Source organism: Malus sylvestris, chromosome 11 (assembly GCF_916048215.2).
Source record: "Malus sylvestris chromosome 11, drMalSylv7.2, whole genome shotgun sequence".
NCBI classification, from domain to species: Eukaryota; Viridiplantae; Streptophyta; class Magnoliopsida; order Rosales; family Rosaceae; genus Malus; species Malus sylvestris.
This window is the reverse complement of record NC_062270.1, coordinates 32,452,563-32,471,609: the sequence shown is the minus strand read 5'-3', so window position 1 is coordinate 32,471,609 and position 19,047 is coordinate 32,452,563. Positions and strand designations below refer to the sequence as shown.

Below are 19,047 nucleotides of genomic sequence, written 5' to 3'. Positions count from 1 at the left end.
TTTTTGTTTGAGGGACTTTATAATCCAATTATTTTTGGTGAAGCTTTGAGACATCAAACTATTCTAGCTTTCTAATCTATACTATTAATCGAACCCACCTTGTCAACTTTTTTCTCCTTTTTTTTCTCTTTTGCCCTCACTTTTGATACACCCTATTGACAAAAGGAGGGTAAAATAGTAATTTTGTACATTTTGACAAAATGACAATCATATCCTTATTTTACCCTTTTTTTTTAGAAAATGATAATCATATACTTATTTTTCCAATTTTACCCTTTTGTTTTTTTAGAAAATGATAATCATATACTTATTTTTTCAATTTTACCTTCACTTTTAATTCACAATATTTACATAAAGAAAACAAAACAGTAATTATGTAACATTAAAAAAAATATATATTTATTAAGAGAAATTGTTCATACATATGCGCTCTCTACTAGCATTAATTAATTAAAGAGAGACAGATAGATATACATAGAAGATGGCAAATTAGGCTTTTAGCCCACCTTCTCCGATCTCTTCATCGCCCTCTCTCGCTTTCCCCTCAATTTGGCGACCATCGAAACAGAAAACAACACAAACCGAAACCTCTGCAAAACCCAAATGAATCACACGCAGCAGCCTTCCCAGCCCCAAGATCTGTCAGATCCCCAACTCCCCAATATCAGAATCCACCACCCCAACTCTCCCCGACACCACCCCAACTCCCCTCGTCACCACTCCTCCTCCGCCGGCTCCGCCGCCACTCCCACCCCCACCGCCGGCGCCCGCCGCAAGCTCGGCGTCGCCGTCGACCTCTCTGACGAGAGCGCCCACGCCGTCCGCTGGGCTGTCGACCACTACATCCGCCCCGGCGACGCCGTCATCCTCCTCCACGTCAGCCCCACCTCCGTCCTCTTCGGCGCCGACTGGGGCTCCGTTGACCTCTCCATCAACACCAACGACGACGTTGATTTCGTCGACAACCACGCCCTGCACGACTCCGTCAAGCAGAAGAAGCTTGAGAACGACTTCGATGCCTTCACCGCCTCCAAGGCCGCCGATCTCGCCAAGCCCTTGAGGGAGGCGCAGATTCCGTACAAGATCCACATCGTCAAGGACCATGACATGAAGGAGCGGCTCTGCTTGGAGGTCGAGAGGCTAGGGCTCAGTGCCGTGATCATGGGGAGCCGAGGGGTCGGCGCTGCCAAGCGTGGGAACGACGGCAGGCTGGGAAGCGTCAGCGATTATTGTGTACACCACTGTGTTTGCCCCGTTGTTGTTGTCCGGTTTCCGGAGGATGACAATTGCGGCGTTGCTGATGGTGGTTCTGGTGCTCCTCCGGTTGTTTCTGTTAAAGAGAATGAGGAGGAAGAGGCCGTGATCAAGCCGGTGCTAAAGGAGGAGCATAAGAAAGGTTAGGGCTTTTTCTCTGATTTGATTGTAGTAACTTCAAGTTTCGATTTTTAATGGTTTTCGGAATCTAGTTTGTTTAGTTGGTGATTGTGTCATATTTGGGTATGATTGTTGCACATTACACATATCCGAAATGAGAGCTACAAATGGGAACTATGTTAATTGTAGCAGTTACCGATGCATCCGTCTTAACTTTTCGCAAAATTTGAATTTGCTTCCGATGTATATGCGAACTGCAAATGTTTTTCTATTATTGTATGTTATGGACCTACATATCCAAGGTTGATTAAACAAAGTTTGATCTTTTCGCAATGTCCTCAACTTATGCTTGTTTTGTGAAAGCATCATGAGGTTCTTTGAATGTGAAAATGCTGTTGAATGAGAACGAGATGCTTTTTATCTCTAGATTTGTTGAGAATATCGCGTTTAAGAATGGGAAAAATAAGAACAAACTCTGGAAATCTAAAAACAAATAACCAAGATAAATAACACCAAGAATTTACATGGTTTGGCAATATGTGCCTACGTCCATGGGACAACAACAACAATCTTACACTATATCAATAATGAGTACAACCAGTAATCTTGCATCTCTAGAACTAAGACTTGACGAAAAACATGAAAGAACAAGAACAAGAAATACACTTATCTCTTTTCTTTTTTCTCACACACACTTTGCCCCTTAATTCAAAACTATTACAATAGCCCCTTTATATACACATAATAAAGGTCTTCTTCAATAAAGATTATTAATCCTAATTGAAAACTAGTTATAAAACCTACTCCAATTGAGAAACTAACTCCAATTGGGTAAACAACTCCAATTAGAAAAACAACTCCAATTGGGAAAACAATTTAATCCTCTAAAACTATAATTCCTTCTGGACATGGGACAACGTATCATGGGCTGGAAAAAACCCAACAAGATTAACATGGAGCCTTCCAATTTAAGTTTGCTTACTTTTAGAGTTGCTGGGTCTTTCCAATCTTTCTTAACGATCATCAATCCTTTGTGGATTTTTGTTTGTGTATAGAGGTTCTACGTAGCATTTACCATCACCATGCACTTGTGGCACTGGTTTGACCATTTTGGATTTTTCAATTAAATATCCTACCTATGAGAATATCCTTTTTCTTTCTTCTGGAAAGATAAAAATTGCTTGGAATTAGCTTTCCCTTTACTAGTGTGTGGTTATGCTGCCAGATGCTTCATATAAACAAAAACAAGTCTACTTCTTCTCTTGTTTAATGTCGGAATAAGTTCTCTATGCCAAAAGCCTTATAATTTTGACAACCTTTTCATATATATGACATGTTTGTGAAATTCATTGGTGATACTTCTAGTTGATTGTTTCCTAGTATGCACTTCGTATAGAACTGTAGGAAAGAAAATCGTTTGAAAACTTAATGAGGAGCAAGGTTGCTCATATCGCTGGAAAGTTTAGCTGTTTATTCAGTAGGTTAATCTGCTCCGGATAGTTTGGGTAGCTCCATGGCATTCTCACTCTGCTGGATAGTCCCTTCTTGTTAGTTGTGATTTTGAAATGAAACGGCTTTGTTCAGGGACCTAATCAGGATTCTTGTATAGTGTTTAAAAACAAAACACTAACCTAGGTTGTAAATTTGCTGTTGTCTACACGTCTAGTTGTCAGGGCCTGTCCACATCTTTTTGCATCTATCAGTGCTGCTTACAAATTCTAAGTAGAACAAAAGAGTATGTTTCATCAGTGAGTTTAACTGATATGACTGTATGACTCATGTCACCCCCTGCATGCCTCGAATCAAGTCATCGGGTAATATAACATTTCATCAGAAGGAATCCTGGAATTAAAATTTTGTCAAAATGCCTTATTTATACTGGTTTTAAAAGTCCTCTTGTTTATCATTTTGGCTTTTCCCTGAAGAATATTTTGTGCCCTTTTAATCTCTCACGTATGAATAGGTGAACGCGTATAGAGTTGGGATATGTTTTTCACCCTTAGTTGGGATATGTTTTTCACCCTTAGCCATGATAGAACTAAGAACTATTTTCTAATGTGTTTATTCTGAACTAGTTGATTAAGCGATGCTTTACAACATTGACATGTGAGGTACATTAAATAATATTCTTATTATTTTGTTTCGCACATATTGTACTTTAAATATAAAAAAAAAGGTCGTACCCAGTGCACAAGGCTCCCGCTTTACGTAGGGTCTGGGAGAGGTGAATGTCGGCTAGCCTTACCCCCATTTATGGAGAGGCTGCTCCCAAGTCTCGAACCCGAGACCTACCGCTCATGGGCGAAGGCACTTGCCATCGCACCAAGTGTGACCTTACGATAATATACATTATTTTGGGATGATCTTAGCCACTAAGTAGTAGTTGTCTTGTTGTGATTTTCAGTTACTCAATTTGGTTTATTAGCTCTGGGATAGTGTTTCCTCTGTACAAGTTGGTGCATTGGTAACATTTCAGCGATTTTGCATGATAAAAATTTGGGCTGCTTGAAAGAATGGGCATGATAATAATTACAACATATACATATGGGTAGTGTTATCCACACACCCATTTTTACCTCTTGCACACCCCTCTCAATTTCTGGACGTCGGATTGAATGAATTGAAGATCAATGGACAAAAATTAACAAGGGTGTGTGGGAGGTAAAAAGGGGTGTGTGAATAACGCTACCCTATGCACATATATGTATTTACTATTTTAGCCTCAAGGTTGATTGATAATAAAGGCATATCGTAAGGTTGTGTGAAAGAAGAGACCTTGCAACTAGTTCTGGAAGGGCTGAAATGCCGTTGCAGCTGTTAAGATTTTTTTTTTTGTTTTGTGTGCGTATGCAAGTGGGTTTGTATCGTTCAAAAAGAGTGGAGGGTGAGCAAATATTGTTTTGGCTTGAAATCTTTTCTGTATTTTCATATTAATGACACTATTATTTGGTTTTTTTTGGTTTCTTGTGGCAGAAACTTAGCTGGTATTCCGATTCGTAGTTGAATCCTTTCAAGTACAGGTCGCATTTAATGCCAAATGTCTCTATTTCTTGCTTGTAACTAGTTATTGTAAATTTATATTCCCTGGGGGCTTCATTTTTACCCTGTCTACGTTCAGTTTTGGAGTCGTTTATGGTGAATGAGTATGGGTGACCAATTCAACTCATTTTATATGGTGCGGTTTGTGTAGATGTTTGAGTCGACTGGGAGTGGTGTCAAGATACGTTGAGTCCAGACTGCTTTCTCTCCTCACCAACAGCTCTTTCTCATGTATGAACTTTGGGATGATTGGAGATGGTATTTGTATGGTGAATGAGGTTTAGGGTTTCCATGACGCATTTCCTACTTTGTTCGACCGCTTTGTGACCCACCTACTCCTTTTAGTTTTGAGGGATGTGCTTGTTGTTGCTAGTACGATGCAAATTTAATTATTGGATGTTTATATTTGGATTCTTTGGTATGGTAAGGTACTTTCTACCACAACCTTGATTGCATTACTTTTCAAAGTCATTCATTTTCTCGTGTCGGATTTGTCCTAAAGAGTGATGCTAAGGATAGTCGTTCACGTGCGCATGAGTGGCTGTAAGCCGTTGATGCGCTGTGGGTTCCGTCCTGTGGTAGAGTCTGATGTTCTGGAGGGGAGCGTAATGTTGGGCTTTTCTTTCAACTCGAATAGATATGTGCCTAACAAGTGAATTGCTTTGGCATGCAAGCTTCAAGCAACAGTCCAACAATGACATCGTAGTAACGCACTGAATTTTTTTCAAACCGACTTTGTGATGCCAATGTCAACGGGATATGATCGATTATGAGAAATTGTTGGTTAGCCAAGTGTTTCAAAAATAATACTTTATTAATAGAAATGGTTTGTCTGCATTCGGATAAAGACGTACATGACACGGTAACAACGATACCGTAATGTTCCGACACGTGCATACCTGAAATAACGGTAAGAATGATACCGTAATGTCCCGTGTGCATATCCGAAATAATATGTATAAGGTAATGATATCTACACATGTTTTTATTTTTCACATCCTTCTTAATTTTAGTCCGTTGAATTTGAACACTCCTCTGTATACCTTCCAAGAAGTCGAAACTTAAAACTAAACCAAAACACAAGATAAACATTTCTATTTCTTCACCAAACAAAAATGGAAATTAGAGCGACCTCTTACTTTCATACCACCAGCCACTTGGTGTCTCAACTTGTCAATCCGCACCTAATTCTTTCCATTCTGAGTGCACCCACAGTCCCGGCGGGTCCCCTCTCCCCATATTATCTCCATTTTTTTTTCTTTTAGTTGTCATAAAAATTACGCTGGTACGGTTTGCAAATTTCAACTCAGAATGTTTCGTATCTCGTACGCATGTTTTTTGAAATGCTCATTACTAATCCTCTGTTATTCACATTTTTTGCTTCATCCTTTATTACTTGGACTCAATCGCTTTGAATTCGAAGTCTCCATCCGAGAAAAATGCTACGGAGACTTTCTTAAAAATGAAATTCTTTATGGACTCTTTGTCAGCTTATGTTTTATAATGCTAATACAAAAATTAATGTTAAACTACTTTTGAGAGAATTTGAAGTTTTATTTTGATAGAATCTTCTTAACATTTATCTTTCATCCAAACATAATCTTAGAGTAAAGATATGTGCAAAGATGCTATTACAACTATACTGAATGAGTGACTACTTTTCAGTAAGAACTAGTGGTACTAAGTGAAGACAACTATCACTTCAAGAACTAAAATTAGAATAATATTAGGAAGATCAAATTTTTTAGATAAAATTACGTGTCACCGATAAGAAACAAATACGTTAATCAACACTTAATTAATAATTCAATCATCTACAAGCACGACATTTGATTTACAAATTTTGATGTTACCCTTAAAACTATAAATCTAAGTCATACTTCAAATTCCCACACACACCAAAATACAAAATTAAGGAATGTCATTACATTACTCTAACATATATTAAATTGGATCCAATGAAGGGGGGCGGGGGGCAAGGGGGGGATAGATTCTATACCACGTGGTCATGGACCTGCGACAGCATTCAACAATTAGCTACTACACCTCTAATGTATTGTTAGAAACTAACAAATCGTTAAATAAACATAATTAAGATTAACGGTTCTCATCATCTCTTGCCGACGCACGATCATATCTTCGTTGATTACCTTGATCACCTGCTCACCATCACCGTTGATCTCTGACTCAATAAACGGTTCTATTCGCTCAGTCTCTGTCGCTTCAACATCCTTAACGAACACGGCAACGGCGTCTCGCATCGCAGATCAGAAGCCTCGTCCGCATTTCCCCTCATTCGCTTCGACACCGAATATTCCTCTTCCTCTTCCTTACTGCTGGAACAACCAGCCACCGGCGGAGGCTCCGCCGCCGTATACGAACAACACGACCACGGAACCACCTGATTCGCATCGTCATCACTCTCGTCACAATCATCATCGCCATCCTCCACCTCTCTCTCCTCGTCATCATCATCGCCGTCATTCTCCGCTTCGCTTTCTTGAACCTCCGCCCGCCGCTCGAACTTACTCCCGCGGCGTTCCACGCATGTCTCGCAGACAGAGACCGTCGGCGTGAGCTTGGAACCCGACCCCGTCCACGGCGTCAGCGACTGGCATCCGTGGCAGAGGAGGCTCCTTGGATGCTTCGCCACCAGAAAGTTAGCTCCGTGAATCTTCCCGTCGCAGTCCCAGCACAGCCTCGCCTGGTCCGCCTCGCAGTGAACCCGCGCCCGAACTCCGCAAAGCTCGCACTCCTTCATTTTTCTCCGCCTCTCGTATTTTCTGCTTCCTCCGTCTCAGCACACCAAGATTTATATCCGAATCGCGCGCTCGCTGCCTGGTACCGCGTGGCGGAAATACCCCTATACTTCCGATTTAATTACGTGATTTTACACGGTAAAGGGAAGTAGGATCGGGGACTGTTTCGTCAAATCCAAGAAGAGTGAAGCAAGCAAATTGGAAAAATGTCTTCACCAATTTCTTCGAAGTTGTTTTAACTTCTTCTCCACGATAGATATCCGCGGCTGCAGTTCAGCTTTTATATCCCGCGCTGAGGTCCACGCATTTTCCTCCACGTGACCAGCACGTGACGATTCACGATTTGATTCCTCTCCGCGTGGCGGCGTTCTGGTGGCTGTCGAGTTGGAATGGTATGGGCGTTCCTAGGCCTTCTATTCCTGTACATGCTCGGCCTACGACTACAATCCCTCATCGCCACCGGAGAGCGCCACGTGTTGTGGGATTTACGGATGCGATTTTCGGAAGCGATAAATTTTTCATTATAATCGGAACATGGTACATCACCTGTTATTATATAAATAATTAAAAAGTTTAATTTTTTAAATTATCAATTTTAACAGATATATTTCAGCATTTGTATAGAAGGCCTTGGATTCTGCACTGACGTGGCGACCCACCCCACCAATATAGAGCCTGTAGTCTGTGGGCGCCTCCAGTTTTCAAAGTTTGCCAACTTGGACAGTTGCAAGTCACAAGTGGAAGAAATTGGGGTGTGCGGCCACGTGACGCCCACCTGGCTTTCCTCTTAAAGGAGCGTTGGACCCATTACACAAGTCTATGACTTATCGGCCGCCAATGGTTAATAATTAGTTATAACAATAATAATTCTTCTGCGTTAATCTTTTTGCATTTTTAAATCGAATTTGTATTAGCAGATGTCACTTTGTTTGTTTTTTATTTTTATTTTTAACAAATAATATTATTTAAATTAAGAAGAAGTGAATAAATTTAGTCTATTTACACTAATTGAGATGGGGGTGGGGTTAGCATCATAATGAGCTAGCAAGAATGTCGTTCAAATTTGCTTTTGGTGAAAATCAAATTTAAGACCTCTCACTTACAAGTGAAGATAAATATTACTAGATAGTAATATTAAGTGGCAACATTATTGATTTGTTTTGTCTGATAGAAAATATACAAAGAATTTTGAGATAAATACTAGGGCCACAAGTTATGGGCAGGGAAAGGGTTTGACTGTGGCCATGTCCTTAGGATGAGGATCCTATCCGGATCATCTTTGTGAGGATTTTCAGCATTTTTCAATCATGTTCGTTTATCGTCTATCATGCAGCAAATTTTTGTTAGGTATTGTTTATATTCAATTTTAAATAAAAGAATTTATAGTGATTTTTTACTGCATGATGTACAATAATTAAACGTGATTGGAGGATCTCCAAGATCCTCACAAAAAGGATCTAGAGGATCCTCATTCTTAGGGATTACATTTTACGAGATAATGACATTAACATATAAATCAAGTATGGGTATAAGTACTTAGTATTACGAAAAACTGATATTCTTCTCTATTTATAAGTAAAATATATTAGTTCTAGATCTCATTTACAACAAGTTTTGTTTGTACCATACTTGACCAATTCCGAAACTACTGAGCACTGGTCAACGTTATACCGTTAAGGACCCAGAAGAGTTTCCCTCAAACCAGGAGGCCAATCACAGCACGACACGTGTCGATATCAGAAGCCAATCATAGCGCGACACATGTCAACATCAGAAGCGAATCACAACACGACACGTGTCAATGTCAGAATGAAACTAGAAACTCTCTTCTATAAATAGAGATCATTCTCTCACAATATTTCCTAATGTCATTTGTACTAAATCATTCACTTGTATTCACTAAAGGAGAGCTTGAACCTATGTACTTGTGTAAACCCTTCACAATTAATGAGAACTCTTCTACTCCGTGGACGTAGCCAATCTGGGTGAACCACGTACATCTTGTGTTTGCTTCCCTGTCTCTATCCATTTACTTACTCATCCACACTAGTGACTAGAGCAATCTAGCGAATGTCACAAACTTAACACTTTCTGTTGTACCAAAGTCCTTGTTGATTTTGTGCATCAACATTTGGCGCCGTCTATGGGAACGACACTTATTCCCACTCTCTTCAGCTTTGCCAAGCTGGTTTCCACCATTCGTATATTCTCTTTTGACCAGGCATCCTTCTCCAACATGGGGAGCGAAGGAAGCCACATCACACAGAATGACACCCATCTTGCACTTAGTGCGAAGCAACGAAAGAAGGAAGGGAAAAGGGTTGTTCTTCAAGCTAAAGTCGATGAGCTAGAAGTTCAGAACAACAAGATAGCAATGAAGAATGAGGTCCTCCAGGAGTAGTATGAGAAGCTCTTTGAGACACTCCACGAAACTAGGCGTACTCAATCATGCGAGCTCGTTGCCCCTGTGGACATTAACCATCATCTGGGTACCCCCCAACATAGAAGGCCACCTCTCTTTGACATAGGTATCCCTGATGAGGAGCGAGCTAATCATCAAAACATTGATCAACATGAGACTTCTCTCAACCCAGATGCTTCGACCCGAAGTAGAAGAAGTGAAGGAAGACACCTCATTGCAGAAGGGTTGGAAGGATCAAAAGCCGTTTATCATGACTGTTGAGACTTCCTAAAGCAACGTCGAGAGAATCCCCTCCACATATGCTCGAAGATCAATGACCCAAAGGTTTCTGAAAGACTCAGTCCCCTCCCACGACCCAGGCCAGCTGTCAGTCTAGGGAAGGACCGACAAGTCCCAAGGAACATGAAGGTACAAGGGACTCTGAGGTATTCCGACAAAATCACCCTAGAAGTCAGTATGGCGAGTCCAAGAAAAAACCACACGTCCTTGCTCAAACTTTCCTACTTCCAAGAGGCGATGGAGACTTACGAAAGAAAATTTCAGTGGTACATGGCTCCACTCAGGATCCCCTTGTCCTACAGCTCCTTGAAGAAGTAAACAAGTTGAAGGCCGAACGTCAAGCCGAGATACCTGACTAGAACCAACCTAGGCCTGGCCCTCTCATAAGGAGGATCCTCGACACCCCCTTCAAGTGAAGACAAAACAAAAGCTTGGTTTACAACTATATACTGGAAGGGAGGACCCAATTAAACACCTTAACCTCTTTGAGTCCACCATGGCATATCAGATGCATACCGACGAAGAGCGATGTCTTCTTTTCCCCTCCACCTTCTCTGGCGGAGCTCTAAACTTGTATTGCCGTCTTCCACCTGAGACAGTATACTCATTTGAGGAACTGAGGAAATTGTTTGTTTCTCAACACATCTTCCAGACCGATCGCTTGCATTCTACAGATGACTTGTACATTAATCGCCAAAAGATGGACGAGTCACTACGAGAGTATGTCGGTCGCTTCAGCCATGAGTATTCTCGCTGCGCTGAGGCAGATGACAAGACCGCCTTCAAGGCTTTCACAGCAGGCCTACGTGATTGTTTCTTCAAGTACATGATCAATGCCAACACTTGGAAGATTTACTCTGAGGTGATGGCACATGCTTACAACCACGCCTCCGCCGAAGCAAGGACATACCAAGGGAACCCTCATATGGTTAACCCCTATCAACAAGTGGGAAATGGAAGTCAAGTTCTACCAAGTGAGGAGATCTTGGCCATTCAGACACCCATTGCATCATCTCCTGCCTCATTTAGCTACTCGCTAAGTCACCAAACGTATCTGTCTCTTGGTAAGAGGAATGATTTTTACTCTCAGCAAGCCCATTACAACAAGAGGGATAAAAGTTCGTATCAAGACAACCAGGGGTGAACGTACCGTCGACTATTATGACTATGGGGCCAAGCCTCACTCTTTCAAAGTGGAGAACTAGGTACTAAAGGAAATGCTATTATAAGAAGGCATACACATTACAAATGTTTTGACTCTCAACCGCTTGAGATCTTTTGTCACACAAGCCATTCGGCAAATATTTAAAGAAGAGGGAATTAAGACAACTTCTTTTGAGTCTTTTGCATTCCTAGCATTGGAACACTTGGTCTACGCTGACCTACCCTTATACTCTAACTCAGCTTCAACATGCATATTTTGACACAAAGTATGTGATACTAAGTGTTACAACCAACATGGTTCACATAACAAAAGCATGGATCCCTTTATGCATAGCAAAACATTCATAAGCATCACTCATATCAATCAACATAAACATCATACATTCTAACACAGTCATACATAAACATTATACACTCCAACACATTCATACATAAACATCATACATTCCAACATAACCATACATAAGCCAAATGTGCTTCGAAAGGGTTTAACATACTTTATGTCTTCGACACTTACTACAATGTGCCTCGACACCTTGCCCTTATTCTCACCAACCAGGTGATGAAATGTGAAGAAGAAACTCATCTTCATGCCACCAACCAGGTGATGAAATGTACAACCCGTACTATAATATCATTTGGAAACTTGCCACTCATGCCACAAACCAGGTGAAGAAGGAACTCATCTTCATGCCACCAACTAGGTGATGAAATTTACAACCCGTACTCTCCTTCATGCCACCAACCAGGTGATGAAATGTACAACCCGTACTCTAATATCATTTGGCAACTTGCCATTTTTGCCACCAACCAGGTGAAGAAGGAACTCATCTTCATGCCACCAACCAGATGATGAAATGTACAAACCGTACTCTAATATCATTTGGCAACTTGCCACTCATTCCACCAACTAGGTGAAGAAGGAACTAATCTTCATGCCACCAACCAGGTGATAAAATGTACAACCCGTACTCTAATATCATTTGGCAACTTACCACTCATACCACCAACCAGGTGAAGAATGAACTCCTTTTCGTACCACCAATCAAGTGATGAAAGCAACTCACTATTCATTCCACCTACCAGAAGACGAGTGGTACAACTTGTACATGTGAAGTCCTAGCATTCACAAATAATAAAAAACTCTCAAGCTTGACAACTTAACTAGGGGAGCACTTATGCCTAACCAAGGAAGAAAATATCAGTAATATCGGAAATATTGGTAGTCCAAAAACATGGAAATATCGATATCGATAAAAATTACATGGAAACCACGGAAATTGTAAGAAAAACTTGGAAATTTTTATTGAAACTTTGTAGGATGTTTATTTAGTCAATTATCTATTAGTTTATTACAAAAAATTGGAAGGAAATGCATTGCATGATGGATTTAACATTATCAAGTTGATTATATAGCGAGCTGACAAACATTGTGTGTGTAGAAAATATGTAGTAATTAATGAAAGAGGTCTAAACACACCATAATCATTTATATATAATGAATTAGTACAATATTTTACACTTTGTACATTGCATTTTTGGTTCTTCTCTGACAGAATTTGGTCTTCACGTGGAGAAGAAAATAAAGTAAGCAGATTTTTTGGTTCTTCTCTGACAGAATATTTGGTTCTTCTGTGCAAAGTCACTTCCAATTCTTTCATACAAAACCGTGTGCCACACACACACACCCTCAAAGTTTTTTTCTTTTTCTCTCGGATAACACACACACACACACACATAACCATACACACACACACACACACACACACAAAACCATGGTTTCATACAAAACCGTGTGCCACACACACACACACACACACCCTCAATCCTTCCTTCTATCTCGAATCGTCTCGATCCTTCCTTCTCTCTCTTCTCTCTCTGACTCTTCTCCCTTCCTGTAATTGTTCTCAGTTTTCTCCCTTCCCCCTTCTCCAGTTCTTCCACACATACACACAGACATCATCTCTCGAATCTTGATCCATCTCTCGAATCTCGATCCATCTCTCGATCCTCCTCGTCCGCGTCTCCCTCTGCTCCTCCCATCTCACCCGCCCTAAACCCAGCCGTCGACACCACTCCATAACCGCCTTCTAAACCACCTTGTTCCATGGAGAAGCCGTGTCGTTAGTCCCAGTCGTCGAGTCGTAACTGTCGCGTCATCGCAAATCAACGGTTGTGGAGAAACTGAGTGGAGGCAGCGGACACCGGACGATGGACCGGAATTCATCGTAGTCGTCGGTGAGGAGCACGACGTTGTCCCAGCCGTCTTGGATTCGTGAGGAAGACGACGTTCCCAGGCTCCTACTACCATATTCTTATCGGCTTGTAATTTAATTTTTGTACAGATTTCGAATTTTCTGCATATTACACCATTTTTGTACTGAATTCGATTTTAGGGATTTAGGAATTAGGGATTCAGTTCATTTGCTTTGAATTCGAATTTGGGGATTTAGGGATTCAGTTCATTTGCTTTGAAATCGAATTTGGGGATTTAGGGATTCGGTTAATTTGCTCCGGCGTTCTTCTCCGATTTGAACAGTGCCAAAATATCGCGATAGTTTCGAAAATATCGCGATATTATCGATATCGATAATATCGGCGAAATATCGCCGATATTATCGATATTTTCTTCACTGTGCCTAACAAGAGTTATAGTCACCAACAAAGTTTTATTGCAAGCCAACAACAACTTCAGTGCATAGCATATGAAGATCAAACTATTCAGCCTTCTTGAATCTGCTTCAGACATTTCCCCTTTGTAACAATGCAAACACTACAACTCGTAAAAAGCTTCACACACTCTTGATCAAGACAGTGTGAAGCAAAACTAATTTATGGTGCCAACAAGAGCTTCATCAAAGGAGTTTAACCATAATTCTCAAAAGCTTCACACACTCTTGATCAAGACAGTGTGAAGCAAAACCAATTTATGGTGCCAACAAGAGCTTCATCAATGGAGGGCAACCACAATTCTTAAAAGCTTCACACACTCTTGATCAAGACAGTGTGAAGTAAAACCAATTTATCGTGCCAACAAGAGCTTCATCAATGGAGGGCAACCACAATTCTCAAAAGCTTCACACACTTTTGATCAAGACAGTGTGAAGCAAAACCAATTTATGGTGCCAACAAGAGCTTCATCAATGAAGGGCAACCACGATTCTCAAAAGCTTCACACACTCTTGATCAAGACAGTGTGAAGCAAAACCAATTTATGGTGACAACAAAAGCTTCAAAAAAGGAAATTCAACAAAGTTTCACCACAAAAGCTTCACCAACAAAAGCTTCATCAATGGAGGACAACTACAAATTCTCAAAAGCTTCACACTATCTTGATCAAGATAGTGTGAAGCAAAATCAATTCATGGTACCCAACAAAAGCTTCCCTTACAAAAGCTTCACCCATAAAAGCTTCACCAACAAAAGCTTCACCCACAACAGTTTCCCCCACCACAAAAGCTTCACCCATAAAAGCTTCACCAATAAAAGCTTCCCCACCACAAAAGCTTCCCCCACCATAAAAGCTTCACCCACAAAAGCTTCACCCATAAAAGCTTCACCAACAAAAGCTTCACCCACCACAAAAGCTTCACCCACAAAAGCTTCACCTACAAAGCTTCACCTACAAAAGCTTCACACTATCTTGATCAAAATAGTGTGAAGCAAAATCAATTCATGGTACCCAACAAAGCTTCACCTACAAAGCTTTAAAATATATATATATATATATATATTTTAGGAAATTAGAAAATTCAAAAATTCAGAAATTCAGAAATTTAGAAATTCGAAAATTCGAAAATTTGAAAAAAAAAAATTTCGAAAAAAAAAAATTGCCTAGGCCTCATCTTCTTTGGGCCTAACAACTTTCATAACAAATTTATATGAAGATGAAGTTTTGGGCTACCACTTAGAAAGGAGCACTACGTCAACCGACATGCTTCACTCACAAAGCTTCAACATACAAGCTTGAACAAAAGGAAAAATTCAAAGAATTTAGTGAAGAATGCCTTGGTGTATTTAACACAATATGTTGAAATGAAGCAAAACTTGTTTATTGATATTTCCGATAAGTTACAAATATGTACATATACATGAATCAAAATAAACAAACAAGAGGGAACCTTCACAAAGGTTGCTCAAGAGAAATCTCAGCAATCAGCAGAGCCCCAGAAAAAGGAGGCACCAGAGGGTGATTATTCAGAGCCTCAGTACTAGGCAGAACCCCAGAATGAGAAGGCACCGAAGGTTGATCATTTGGAGCTTCATTACGTAGTACAACCCCAGAAGGCGAAGGCAATAAATGCCTTTGGAACGAAGCCATAAACCTCTGATGATCAAGTAAAATCTGACCATCAGATTCCTGCAGCTGGTCGAGCTTCCTCTTCATGTTTGTAGCATAGTCATGTGCTAGCCTGTGCAACTGTTTATTCTCATGCTTGAGCCCTCTGATATCTTGTTTGAGACTTATCACTTCAGTTGCCAATGATTCAACTTGACGGGTTTGAGCAAATAGGCGTTGGGCCATATTAGACACAAAACCTGCACACTGAATACTGAGAGCCAGAGAATCCTTAACAGCCAACTCATCAGACCATTTGGAAAGTAGTCTGTTATCTTTGGGAGTGAGAAGGTTCTTGGCCACCACCGCAGCGGTCATATCATTCTTCATCACAGAGTCCCCAACGGTAAGAGGACTAGTAGGGGATAAGAAGGTTGGGCGCCATATGTTGTCTTGAGAAGGCATGGCTGCCTCTTCACTAAAGTTCAAGTCAAAACGATGGTCGGATGGGCCAGACATTCTCAGAAATGAAGTGCAATAAATCTCTAAAGTAAGGGGAAAATTCCTACAAGCAATAACTCTTTGAATGTACTTTTTACACACAATTGGTGCCCTTATAAAAGAAAGGGCAACATGGCTGTTGATTCAAAAATCGAAGAGGCACCATTCTCCGGATTCTGAAAATGCACCACTTTCCACATGCAACATCAGCTCCTCATGTACCACAGATAACTTTGCCAAAGATCTCTGATAAAGGTTAGACACATAAATTTTGAAGGTCCAGCTACCCTACTATTACCTACAAGGGTAAAGGAACAGCACCACTACTTGATAACTAGAAAGTTCTAATGTGTGTCAACCTCCGTGCTCCGTGGCAACACAGACTGGCAAAAATCCCTAACCTTTACTCACATTCGAGAAAACACTCCCAACAAGATTGCTTGCTCAAAAATCGAAGAGGCACCGCTTTCTGAATCTCGAGAGCCAGACTCCCAACAGGATTACGTGCTAAAAAATCGAAGAGGCACTGCCATCCGAATCTCGAGAGCCAGACTCCCAACATGATTACTTTCTCAAAAATCGAGGAGACACTACTCTCCGAATCTCAAGAGTCAGACTCCCAACAGGATTACTTTCTTAAAAATCAAAGAGACACTGCTATCCGAATCTCAAGAGTCAAACTCCTAACAGGATTGCTTTCTCAATAATCGAAGAGGCACCGCTCTCCGAATCTCAAGAGCTAGACTCCCAACAGGATTACGTGCTCAAAAATCGAAGAGGCACCGCCCTCCGAATCTCGAGAGCCAGACTTCCAACAGGATTACTTTCTAAAAAATCGAAGAGACACTGCTCTCTGAATCTCAAGAGTGAGACTCCCAACATGATTGCTTTCTCAAAAATCGAAGAGGCATCGTTATCTGAATCTCGAGAGCTAGATCCCCGACAAGATTGCTTGTTCAAAAACCAAAGAGGCACCGCTCTCCGAACTTCGAGAGCCCGATTTCCTTGGATAAAGCTTGTCTGCAATCTGCACACGCAACATCAACTTTCTAGATACCACAGACCACTTTTTCAAAGTGCTCTGACAAAGTTAAAACACGTGAAGCTTGCCACTATTAGAGAGAAGAGAGATTGATTTAATTGTGAGGTGTGTTTGATTCACCCCATTGTGCTTTTATTTATAGTAGTAGGAAGGGTAAAACATTTCCCTTTAGGATTACAACATTTAATAGGTAATCTAATTCTACTAGGAATATAAGATACATTCCTAGATTCCCTAGGATTTACACAATCACATTCCTATTCTAAATATGATTGCAACACTCTCTCTTGAGTGTGTAAATACTAAACAAAACTTCGCATCAGATCTTCAGCTGAATAGTTGATGAAGTCATCGACACAACGGGTGATCACGAATCTCAAATTTACTTTGAAGTATGCATTTGCAAAAACTCACAAAAACCTTGCTATGGTAAAACCCAAGATAGGCAAAAACTCATAGACTAAGGAAAAAAGTAAGAAAATATGCATAATGTCTAAAACACTCGTCAAATTGGACGAAGGTAATGAACTTATCGGAGTATGATCATCCCAGGATGGGTGCCTCATTAAAACCTTGTTATGTAGCCAAAACCCAGTGGGACAAATGCTCCTAATCGTAGGAAAAAAGTACATTAAGATTATGTGAGTATGTTTCTAGATACTCCCCCTGAGTCAGACATAACTTCTAAATAAGAGAACTACAAGCGATTCAACTAGACAATTTACGCATACCGATTCCTTGGATGAGCTTCTAAAATGTAGACTTAGGCAACGACTTGGTAAAGAGATCGGCCAGGTTGTCCTAGGAACAGATTTGCTTGACTTCAATGTTCTGATGCTGCTGTTGCTGGTATGAGTAAAAGAACTTCAGCGCTATGTGCTTGGTGTTGTCTCCCTTGATGTATCACTTCTTCAGCTGCTCGATACATGCTTCATTGTCTTCAAAGATCGTTGTAGGAAGGTCAACGACTGATGTAAGACCACTAATGCTTCGAATATGTTCCATAACTTCTCTCAGCCAAAAGCACTCACACGATGTTTCATGTAGGGCAAGAATCTCAGCATGGTTAGACGAAGTTGCAACTAGCGTTTGCTTGGTAGACCTCCAAAGCGGTGTGTCCAATGGTAAAGACATAACCAGTTTGAGAACGTGCTCTATGTGGGTTAGATAGATATCCAGCATCTGCATAACCAACAAGGCGAGAATCAATCCGAGGGCCATAGGGGGTGGCAATACTTGGAGATTTGCGGGTTTAGAACACACCCAAATCCATAATACCTTTGAGGTAGTGAAAAATGTCTTTAACACCATTCCAGTGCCTGCGTGTGGGCACATTGCTGTATCTAGCCAATAGATTCACAACAAAGCAGATGTCGGGTCTAGTGCACTAAGCCAATTACAATAAAGCTCCAATTGCACTTAGGTAAGGAACTTCGGGTTCCAAAATCTTTTCCTCATCCTGGGTGTACTCGAAGGCTTCGATTTATCCTCATTAAAACGTCGCAACACCTTTTGGGTATAGTTCGATTAATGTACTAGGATTCCATCCGAACAATGCTCAATCTTCAGGCTGAGATAATATCGAGTTTTCCCAAGATCTTTCATCTCAAATTCCGATTTCAAGTGTGTAGCAATTTCCTCAAGCTCTACGAGAGTCCCAATAAGGTTCATGTCATCAACATAAACTACAACAATTACAAATCCAGAATGTGACTTCTTTATGAACACGCATGGGCATAGTTCGTTGTTCACATAACCCTGACTTGTCAAGTATTCGCTCAGACGGTTATACCACATCCGCTCGGATTGTTTCAATCCGTAGAGTGACCTCCTCAACCTAATTGAGAGAGTGTTCCGTGGTCTAGAACTATTTGAGCCAGTCAATGGAAGTCCTTCTGGAACTTTCATATAAATTTCCGTATCTAGATCCCCATAGAGATACGCGGTTACCATGTTCATAAGCTGCATATTCAGTTTTTCGAAAACTACCAAACTGATTAGGTAACGAAACGTTATAACGTCCATTACGGGGGAATATGGCTCCTCGTAATCAATCCCTGGGTGCTGAGATAAACCTTGCGCTACGAGGCATGCTTTATATCGCACTATTTCATTCTTCTCATTATACTTCTTCACGAAAACCCACTTGTAGCCAACGGGCTTCATGCGTGGTGGTGTAGGAACGATA

At 40.8% G+C, this 19,047-nt stretch overlaps 2 protein-coding genes and 1 long non-coding RNA gene across 5 annotated transcripts; 1 reads left to right on the top strand and 2 right to left on the bottom strand.

The window, feature by feature from the left end:
- Nucleotides 1–445: 445 nt before the first annotated feature.
- Nucleotides 446–4,857, top strand: LOC126589543 (universal stress protein PHOS32-like). Of its 3 annotated transcripts, none has more exons than XR_007611855.1 (3): nt 446–1,396; nt 4,348–4,413; nt 4,565–4,857. XR_007611855.1 is itself a non-coding variant. In XM_050254868.1 (3 exons), the coding sequence occupies exons 1-2, from the start codon at nt 604–606 to the stop codon at nt 4,353–4,355; spliced, it is 801 nt and encodes a 266-aa protein (XP_050110825.1). In that variant the 5' UTR covers nt 446–603; the 3' UTR covers nt 4,356–4,394; nt 4,565–4,857. The 3 variants fall into 3 exon arrangements, 2 of the variants coding, with proteins under 2 accessions (XP_050110825.1, XP_050110824.1); XM_050254868.1 differs by having other exon boundaries at nt 4,348–4,394; XM_050254867.1 differs by lacking the exon at nt 4,348–4,413 and having other exon boundaries at nt 447–1,396.
- On the bottom strand, nt 2,989–3,844 carry LOC126589545 (uncharacterized). The gene is made up of 2 exons (XR_007611856.1): nt 3,708–3,844; nt 2,989–3,530 (listed from the first exon to the last, which is right to left on the bottom strand). It is a non-coding gene; the product is annotated as an uncharacterized LOC126589545 (long non-coding RNA).
- Nucleotides 4,858–6,192: 1,335 nt separating the features above from the next.
- LOC126589544 (zinc finger protein CONSTANS-LIKE 2-like) lies at nt 6,193–7,430 on the bottom strand. The gene has a single exon (XM_050254869.1). The coding sequence runs from the start codon at nt 7,172–7,174 to the stop codon at nt 6,614–6,616; it is 561 nt and encodes a 186-aa protein (XP_050110826.1). The 5' UTR covers nt 7,175–7,430; the 3' UTR covers nt 6,193–6,613.
- Between the last annotated feature and the right edge of the window lie 11,617 nt (nt 7,431–19,047).